General features: G+C 43.4%; 2 protein-coding genes across 2 annotated transcripts in view; both read left to right on the top strand.

Annotated features, from left to right (window-relative positions):
- The window catches only part of COIL (coilin), a 7636-nt gene extending 1338 nt beyond the window's left edge, over positions 1 to 6298 (top strand). Inside the window, exons 2-7 of the mRNA XM_009323790.1 lie at positions 386 to 1577; positions 1904 to 1990; positions 3086 to 3133; positions 3741 to 3816; positions 4550 to 4638; positions 5145 to 6298. Coding sequence (XP_009322065.1) covers positions 386 to 1577; positions 1904 to 1990; positions 3086 to 3133; positions 3741 to 3816; positions 4550 to 4638; positions 5145 to 5234 — 1582 coding nt within the window. The 3' untranslated portion in view covers positions 5235 to 6298. The remainder of the gene's footprint in view (positions 1 to 385; positions 1578 to 1903; positions 1991 to 3085; positions 3134 to 3740; positions 3817 to 4549; positions 4639 to 5144) is intronic.
- Positions 6299 to 9403: 3105 nt separating this feature from the next.
- The window catches only part of TRIM25 (tripartite motif containing 25), a 10006-nt gene continuing 9603 nt past the window's right edge, over positions 9404 to 9806 (top strand). Inside the window, exon 1 of the mRNA XM_009323791.1 lies at positions 9404 to 9802. Within this exon, the coding sequence (XP_009322066.1) occupies positions 9404 to 9802 (399 nt within the window). The remainder of the gene's footprint in view (positions 9803 to 9806) is intronic.

The raw sequence follows: 9806 nt of genomic DNA on the forward strand, positions 1-9806 counted from the left end.
TCCCCAAAGCCTGAGAGACCCCGGGATGCCTGAAGGGGGCTGGAGGGAGCCGAGGGCTTGGAAATCTCCCCGAGGACGGACGGAGAGCGCTGCCTCCCTCCCCTGGTGCTCCCACCCCGAGCACCCGCGCCGCCCTCAGCGGGGCCTGCAGCACCCCTGCCCCCGGGCGAGGGCGAGGGCTGTGAGCCTTGGTTTGGGCTAGCAACCCGTGCTCTGGAGACTGCGTTCTGAGCCGGCCTGAAGTTCAGAATGGAACTTTCGGAGCAGGTGGAGCGTCTCCGCTCCCAAAAGATGACCTTACCTGAGCTGCTAACGTGTAGGAAAAAGGAGTTAATTGTGCTGAACAGTAGCATTTGTTTGGGTTTTGGTTTTTTTTTTTTGACAGAGTAAAATTGGAAGAGATAGTCGCAGATGATTATGAAGAGATAGATGATGGCTTCTCTTATACACCAAAAGAAAACAAAAAAAGGCGTAGACAAAAGCAGGAAGAGGAAGAATTCTCTAGGAATGAAGACAGGCATAAAAGGGAAAAGAAAAAGAATAAACATAATCCTGAGTATTCCTCTTGTAGGGAAGAGACCTCTGTAGATATTCGTGACTCTCAAAAAAGGTACAAGAAAAGAAAAAGAAAGGAAGAAGTTAGTGGAAGAAATAGACTCACAGAAGGTAAGGAAGAGAGCTCTACTGACCAATCTAAAAAGCTTAAAAAAATGGAGAGGGAGAAACAGTTGGCAACAAAAAAGAAGGATGAAAAGCAGACAAAGGCCGCTGCAGCAAAGATGGCTTTAGAACAGGCAAATGAGAGCTTTTTTCTAAATTCTGGTAAAAGTAACACCAAAAAAATCACAACGCAGTCCGGAAAAAAGAGGGTGGGAGCTTCAGATTCCTCCAGCACGTCATCTGACAGTGACAGCAGTGAATTAAACATAGAGCAAAATAAATCTTCCCATAAACCTGTAGTGGCAGCACTTCCCAAAGGCAAATCCCAAGCTGCTGCAAATTCTGATGTGAAAACTGTTGTTTCTAATAAAGTCACTGTAAAGTCTAACGCTGAAAATTCCACTAAGACTGCAAATAGTAAAAATGCTAAAAAATCCCAGTCCTCTAGTTCAGATTCTGACTCAAGTACAGAGGATGAGAAAGTGGCAACGGCACAAGACAGTACTGCGAAGGAAAAGTCTCTGCCTGACAATGTGGCAGCTGTAAAAACCAGTACCACCAAGGCTCCCAAAGCAAAGACCTCCTCTTCAGAGTCTGATAGTTCAGATTCAGAAACACTTGTTATTAAAAAACCCGCAGCGAATGCTGGACTGAGTAATTCCGTAGTAAGAAACTGTACTAAACAGTTGCCAACCAGTATTCAAGGACCACTTGCCAGCCCAGGTCGTGGAAGGGGGCGTGGAACAGGAGAGGATAACTTCTGGAGAGGACCTAGGGGCCGTGGGTTTCGTGGGATGATGAGGGGCCAAGGCCGTGGGAGAGGAGCAAACCCTGGCTTCTTCTATAACTACAGCAGTGAAGGCCAGAAACAGAGGCAGTTAAATGAAGCTGCGACAAACACTTCTGTTCTTGTCCAGGTGAGTGACTTACGCAGTCATAGGTCACCTTTCTCTTGCAGCTTTAACTGTACAAAAAATGTATAGGACGAGAGTAATAGATTAGTAGGATAAAGGTTGATCTTAACTTAGTAAATCTGATATTTACTGTATCATCTCCATTTAGCAGCCTGAGGAAGTGTTTATGAAACAACATTTAAGTGATTGTATTATACATCTCAAAACCAAGCGCTCGGATACATACCTTACTCTTCTCAGAGCGTCTTACAATCCATGCAGCATAAACATTGTCTTCTGTTTTTAGTAATACAGTAATGAAATCAGTGCGTTTACCGTTTGTTTCACAGAATCCCGTGGAAGTCCCCAAGAGAGACTATAGCGTGTTACCTCTTCTAGCTTCCCCACCACAAGTGGGAGAAAGAATTGCCTTTAAGGTAAAGAACTTGTGAAATACTGAATGTTCGCGGGCTAAATTTGTTTCATTTGGGCCACTGTAAGTTTTGCAGGACATGCTACAGATAGTGTAGTCTTGACAACCAAAAGCTTACACTGAAGAACTTAATCTTACATTGTTCTGGGTCTGTTACCCTAGAAATATAAGAGTTAGGAAGTAGTCTTCATCCTACTTGTTCTTTTTTAAAAACTTTGTTTCAAACTTAAGCAGATGGTTCAGCACCTAAAATGTCCTGTGTCTACTGTTTGTAGGCATCTCTGAAAGCGTTCACGCCTCTCTTGCTGTCTTTCTAATCTAATAGTTTTCCCATACAACAGAAACTGTTACAGTTTTCTTTTTACAACAAAAGCATTTTTTAAAATTCTTTTGTTGTAAAGTCCGACTTCGATTTTTACAAAGGTTTGGAGCATGTGCATAAGTTAAATGCATTTCTTCAGACTTCCTGTATTTGTATCACACAACGAAATGTTGTCTCTGCTGTCGTTTCAGTGTGAATTTCCATGTACATCTGCACAATGACTCTCCTAGCTAGCACACAAGTCAGTTCACAAATAATAGAATTTTCTGGTTGCACCTTCACAAAGTCTCTCTCTCTCTCTACCGCGGGCGTATTCTCAAGGTTTATGTTTAAATAAGAATGCCAGAAAGAAGCATGTTACCCCTCTCTTTCCAACATGCAAGGAAAATCAGCATTAAAATTAGATGCTATAAAAGAAGAAAAAAATTCTCTATGTTGTTATTTCTCTCTGTATCATTTCTACAGTATTATTGCAAGTCTTTCCATACAAATAATTACACTTCACTGCACAATAAAGTAGTAAATGCAAATGAAATCACTGCAGTTGAGGAGGCTGGGATCCATCTCCCTGATCTCCTCTCACAGCCTGACCTGAACATAAAGCTTTTGGAGCAGTGAGTCCTGGAAGACTACCTGGGGCTGTGATAGGCATCAGGATCCGGGAGTGGGAGACTTGGTTCTTGCACTTCCCTCTTGCTGAAGAAATGTGTCGGGTATAGGTGGCATCATCAAGGATTGGGAAAAGTTGTAATTTGTTATTTGTATTTCTTTCAACAGCGCTTGGAACTAACTGAAAATTACAGTCCTGAAGTTTCAGACTATAAGGTACTGGTTTTGTTTCCTCCCTTAATTCACTCACAAAACTATTGTAGGTGAGGTAAGGCTTAAATATTTTGAGGTTGTGCAGTATTTTTCTTCTCGTCCACTTGACTCCGTGGGCTATTCCTGGTGTAGCAGTAAAAGTGAAAACGCTAGAACCTAAAATAATTGAAAATTTGAAAGGTGTAGCAGTTATTAAAAAAAAAAACAAAACCCGCAAGCATTATTAATGATCGCTAATATTTTAGAGATGACAAAAAAATGCAGACCTTCAAGTAGAAAAATGTAGCTGTATTCAAGACTACTGCTGTTTGAAGTCAAGGCAAATTCTTGAAACTGGTGCAAGTAAAATTTTGTAGCTACTTCAAATAACTTGGTTTCTGGGTAAGTCCTGATTTAAACTACAAGGATGGTGACAACGAATAAGTTCCGTTTATTGATGCCAGTAACTTGCAGATTGCCGAGCTTTAATACTTTGCAGATTTTATACATAGAGAAAAAATTGACAGATACACTGCTTAACTTGATCAAGTACCACGGTCGTCGTCGTGTGGAATAGTTATCCAGTGCTGAAGTATATCTTGTCTGATTCTTTTCTTGTTGCTTTATGAAGGAGGGGAAAATAATCAGTTGGAATGCTGATAAAAAACAGATCGAGCTTGAGATCCTTTCGTCATCGGCAGGACAATGTACGTACCGTGGGACACCAAATGCTTGTTGTCATGTGCATCGCTTGGAAAACAGCTAGTCCAAGGCACACTTCATGTTTCAGGTGTATTTCCAATTTCCTTGGGTTCCTTCTCAACACATCCCTCCCCTCCTCACTCCCTCCCCAAAAAGTCTATTTAAGTGGAGAAATTCTAACACTTGCTAATTGTATTGAAGATGCTCATAGGTATTTACAAAATAAAATTTGTCCAGTCAGCACGGGGAGTCAGTAACTCATCTCTACTGGGGTTTCATTTCCTGGAAAAACTAAAATTGTTATATGGAATTACAGAGAAAATTTTAGATCATAATGCCGTTCTTTGCGACGTCAGTGAAGCCGCTGTCTTCAGCGGATGTGGAACTGAGTCCCTGCAATGACAAAGTGCACTTCAGACACCTGAAACCATGAATGTCTCTGCAATGGAATGTGTATTCTGCAGTTGCCGTTTAAGCCAGAATTAATGAATCATCATCGTATGAGCATTTTTCTCAAATTTAGGCAGCGTATTGTTGATTAACTTTTTCATGCATATAGTTAGATAATTACCTTAATTTTGGTGCGTAGTATTCGGTTCTAACTCAGATTTTTTTGGTTACAAGTATGAACCCAAACACCCAGCTCAAAAAAACCCTGGTTTTGACTAGCTTGCTAAACACGGTAAACATTTAAACCTTTTTGCCTGTAGTTAATGGAGTTGTTTGTTTGTTTTAAAGTTGCTAAAGAGCCAGGGAAATTCGATCTGGTTTACCAGTCTGCAGATGGCGCAGAACTGATAGAGTACGCTGTTCCTCAGGATACAAAGGTATGCGGGTGTCCTCTTTTGAAGCCTGTTACAAGTTTTGCATAGCTGATACCTGCCCGGCTTTACGGCTCCGTTGGTCTCAGCGAGATTCCCTGTATAGTAATGCATCTGATTGATTGAAACAAATGAAAGCAAAACTAATTGTTACTTTCTAGCAAGAATGTGCAGGATTACAAGAGAAGAATCACTTCTTGCATGTTATTCAATTAACTAGATTCAAAACCAGTCATCAAACTGTGTAACTTTTTGTTTTGGCTAATCAAATAAACAGTATCATGTCTAGGTGGAGTATCAGTTTTTACAAGGTTATTCATTCCACGCCCTGTTTTTCTTACCCGGGGTGTCAGGCAGGTTGAGGGTTGTTAAGAAGATCGATGAATCACAGGAAGGATCCGTGGTCTTTGTTCAGTAGTGCTGTTCGAGCCTGGACAAAGCATCACGTAGGAGAAATTGCGTCTGCCTGTATAGTTCGTACATGCTAAGTACTGTCTGTATCTTGTTTTCAGATAACGGAGAGTTGGGATGCACTGATAGAGCCAAGGCTGATTGTTGAGTCTTCAGTTAACGGATCCAGCGTTGAAAATGGAACGATCTAAGATGTGAACAAATGTAAATAATTGTATGGACTTGTTTTGTGAAATGCTGCCTTCTAGTTCTGGGGGCAGCAGATGCACTGGTGGAGATTTTTAATAAATGGTTTTAAAAAGAAACTATGCCAAAAGAAAAAGAATCACTTTTTTCTTAGTATATGTTTTTATGTAATACAGGAATACTTTGTTTATTATAGGAAGTCTGTAATACAGATCTGTGTTGTTTTGGATTTTTTTAAATAGAAGCTTAATAACAATTTTTATATCCTACTGCTGCGAGCTGCGGAACTGGAATGGTTTGATCAGAAAGATAAAATACGACGTACTGTCAGTAACTCCATTTAAATGTCTGGGTTTGGCTAGAGCCGTGTAACTGCCACGCAGAGGTAGCTTGCTGTAAGGATAATTAAAAACAACATTTAAAAATGAAATAGAAATGTTGTTGAAGTGCACGTCTCTTCCTTTGCAGCTGCAGAGCGTGATCAAACGCCATGACCTTGCCGTTATTTACAGGGTTCACCTGAACATGTCAAGAAAAACTTGTGGATTTCAAGCTTCTGTGATTCTGAGAGGCAGATAAATAGTATTGCTGACTGACAACTTTGCCTAGAACGAGTGGAATATGACATGAATCCCTGGCAACATTGTGTCCCAGTGTGCTAATCTGTGTAGGCTCTGAAAGCCCTGTTGTTTGTTTCTTCTAAAGCAAACCCTTTTGCCCTTGGAGTGCTGGAGTTTCTGTGCTGCCTTTCCCCTTTCCTTCCTAGTAGCAGAACGGGTCACCAGGTGGTGGCAAGGCGCCTCACTGGCGTCTCTGCTCATTATCAACTTTGAGGTAGCACCTCGTACCCACGTAGTCCTTGCATCTTGGCAAGTCTTACAATTTAAGATAATCCCTGTCCCGGGTAGTTGACTCTTAAACAGAAGAGCTGAAAAAAAAAAACCACCCAACAAACTTGGATATGAACAATCACCTGAAAAATTGTACATGATGTCGTGTACTCTGACTAGTGCATGATTACATGAAAATATTGCACGCCTTTGCATTATCCCTATTAAAATGTTTGTGAAGGAATCATTTTTATATGAGTAAAACTGATTTGTGCATTGCGGTTCTCTTCAGTTGCCGTTATTTTATATTAAAATTTGTTTTTGAGAGAAATGGACAGTTGGATTCATGCGTGGATATTCTTGCAAACTGGACAAAAAGGAGATTCCAGACGCTCTAGCACAGTCATGCTGAGACAGCTGGGGTTAATGGAAAGATTTTTTTCTAAAGGAAGTCGTTATTTTGAATTCTTAAAAATTGAAAAAGCTAAACGCAAGTACTTCACAGCATTTTAGAGCAGGATTCACCTCTTGTCCCACTGCCTACAGCGCATTTTGGCTGCAAAGTAAATGGATACAGGGCCCCTCTGGCTGTGACGAACAGATGATGGTTGAAAACAAATACACCCCAGAGAGGATGTTTTGAAGACAAAATCTTGAGGTTTACTTACCCATTGTTATCAAAGTTGGGTGAAACTACTGTTTCAATGCACGGTTTAAATCAAATCAAGTAAATGCTGGCTGTCACACCCATACGCCTTCTCTTGGCAGAGCCGCACACAAGGCATCTCGTACCGGGGGAGCCGGGGCAGGGCTGGGGCACTAAAGGGGTGAGAAATGAGGAATAGGGCAGAATGTGCACGTGAATCCCAGAGGGAGCTGGTGATGCTCTGAACAAGCCCTTTTTGCTTGCTCTCCGTCCCTAGAGTTCTGGGGTCTCTGGCAAGCCCCTTTGCTGGGGCAGCCCCAGCTGCCAGTCACGGGGACTCCTTGCCACCCTCCTCTATGCAATTTAGCATTACGGGATTGTTTAAAAATTCTGTTACAATTTTTTAACAAATTCTGGTCTCACGACTCCAAATGTGAGGACGTGTTTGAGCTAGCAAGCTACAGTCACGCACGCACAACACGCTACAGGCCTACAGGCAGGGTGAGCGCCCGCAGCTGGAGGCTGGCAGCCAGCAGCTGCTGAACGCATCTCAAAGACCTGGAAGTTTGCTGCTGTGACTACAGGCCTTGCAAAAATACACTGAGTAGCCGTCAGCTCTTTAGGAATTTGGGGTCATTTATAATTTTGATGGGAAAATCATACCTACTTAAACCACTTTGAATATTAAATCCAAAAAAGTAAGAGAGTATCAGAACACCTGTCTCGATGTTTGCTCAGCCACGTGTGCACAAAGAACAATTTATTCTGCTGTGCTTCTAACTTCCTGCTCAGACTCCGAGTGGCACTTTGAATCCGCAATATCTGGGCAAAGGGTTAGATTTAGTGCAGAGCCGCATGAAGACGCTCTCAAGTAATTGCAAGCAAGCAGAATAGTAACTTCAGTAGCTAATTAAATGGTAAAATTCTTCAGTAATTTTTAATGTTAAACATTGTTTTTTAGACAACAGGGGTGGTTGGGCTTACTCAAAACAGAATTTCAAGCCCTCTCTGACAATGGAGAACTTAAATTGCTCATCTGAGCTCTAAACATCCAGTGTTCTGCTCCAGAAGCAAAAGCTACAATTGTGAGGGTGTATATTTACACTTTCTATTTGCATACCTTTGTCTCCATCAGCAGACACCAGGTGAGTGCTGCAGAAAATACAGTGAAGGTGTTGAGCCTTTGAAAGATGACGGTGGCTTAGTCCAGGTAAGCCCAGGAAAAAGTGCTTCGTTCACCTGTAGAAAAATAAGGAATGTCAACATTAACAGCTGCTCTTTGGGCCCATCCCTGGTAACACACACACCACAGCTCTGTGAGAACGTTCCTTTGCAGTCACTGTCAATCACCACTGAGGTACCCTCAGGTGCCCGCATCCCCTCTGACAGCAGTTACGAAGTCCCGATCTGCATATCCCAACGAAGCTGTAAATAAGTGGAGCTGTGCCCATCTCCTAGAAACTCCCCCACCCTCGAGCAGATTACATACTTGATCCTTGAATGTTCGCTCCTCCCTGCCAAAGCCACGGCAGCTCTGAACGCCTCCTGTTGTCCCTTCTGCACCGTTACTAAGCAGTGAATCAGAGCCCGTGACACACAACCCCTCCGTAGTTCCTCCTGAAGGAGTATGACGTGATTGGAGCAGATTATTGATGTAGGTAGAAGCCAACATTATCTGTATAACACAGGTTTACAAGGACCATTCAGATTTAATTTAGTCTTCCAAAATAACTTGGCTAGGAATTTCTTTCAAAGCACTAATTCTATCAAACAAACCACCACTGCCTCTTTTGAGTGCTTTATACGACTCCTGAACATTTTTGGAAGTCTCTGAGAATTAATGCCAACACAGAAACCTCACAATTCTCTGCTAATACTTTTTAAACGACATTAAAAGGAACATCAGCAGTTCTCCACACTAGGCGTCCTTTGGCCACTGGAAATGCAGTCGACAGCAGATGGCTTCTTCCGCTGCAGGCCACCAGGCTCTGTTTAAATTCTTGGGGAGGTCACGGTCTTTGTGCCAGGCTGGTCCGTTTCACCCACGCTGCCAGTGTCGGGTGGAGAAGTACGGAGGGCATGAAGGAAGTCCCTGGGACACCAGCAGACAGGGCAGAAGAGGGAGCAGGGAGAGGCCACTGGGAGAATCTGGAGTCAAGTCAGTTAAGACAGGAGCGGTTGCACACATTGCTACTCAGCATCCAATGTTTCTGTAGAAACACCAATTATTCAACAGTCAGACTGAGGAAAAAAAAAAAAAGAAAATTTGAGGAAGTATCTGACGCGCGGAAAGGTAACTTCACAACTCTCAGGTAGAACTGTAAAGCAGGTATGTTTATTCAGCGCTGGGGGAACATGGGGAGTCGTCTCCTAAGCCATGCCCCCCCCGTTACTGTTCTTTGGAGACCTTTTATAACCAGCACGTTCACCCGTCATACGGTGGGTCTCCCGCGCATCTGGTTATCGCTCGCCATGGGGGGGGCCTCCAGCACATTTTGTTATCGCTCGGTGTGTTTACAGACGTTTCGCTGGGCGCCATTTTATACAATACTGTCAAAAGTCATTTAAGCAATGTTAGCAAGAGCAACCTATGTTATCAAAAGCCATTTAAGCGATGTTAAGCCATGTAAGCAATGTTAGCAAGAGCAATCTTTGTGAATGTATCTGGTTCTTCCTTGCTTCAGTATCTTCCGTTGAGATGGTTTCCACATTCACAGCGCAGCAACCTGTGTGCTTTGAAAACACCAGATCGACATCAGCTTATTTGACCTTCACCAGCCAGGTTAACCGTAGCTCAGGGGAAAGCAGCCGGGGCTGGCGGCAGCTCGGCCCTCTGCCCGGAGGGAGTCGGGGCTCACACGGTCGCTTGGCCTCAAGCTTTGCGGGCAGCGGTGAACAAGGGCGGGCAGCTGCCAGACCGCGCTGGAGCGTCCGGAGTCCCCTTTTTGTCCAGTTTTGGGAGGGGAAGGGGGCAGCCGGGAGGCAGCGCTCCCCACCGCGGTGGGGCTGGCAGTCCGGCTGGGCGTTCGCATCCGAAATTACTCACTTCGGTTTAGAAACCAAACCCGAGACCTCCCGGGCACAGCGGCTGCGACGGGCGA

The sequence above is a fragment of the Pygoscelis adeliae genome, unplaced genomic scaffold, assembly GCF_000699105.1.
Source record: "Pygoscelis adeliae isolate BGI_AS28 unplaced genomic scaffold, ASM69910v1 Scaffold75, whole genome shotgun sequence".
NCBI lineage: Eukaryota > Metazoa > Chordata > Aves > Sphenisciformes > Spheniscidae > Pygoscelis > Pygoscelis adeliae.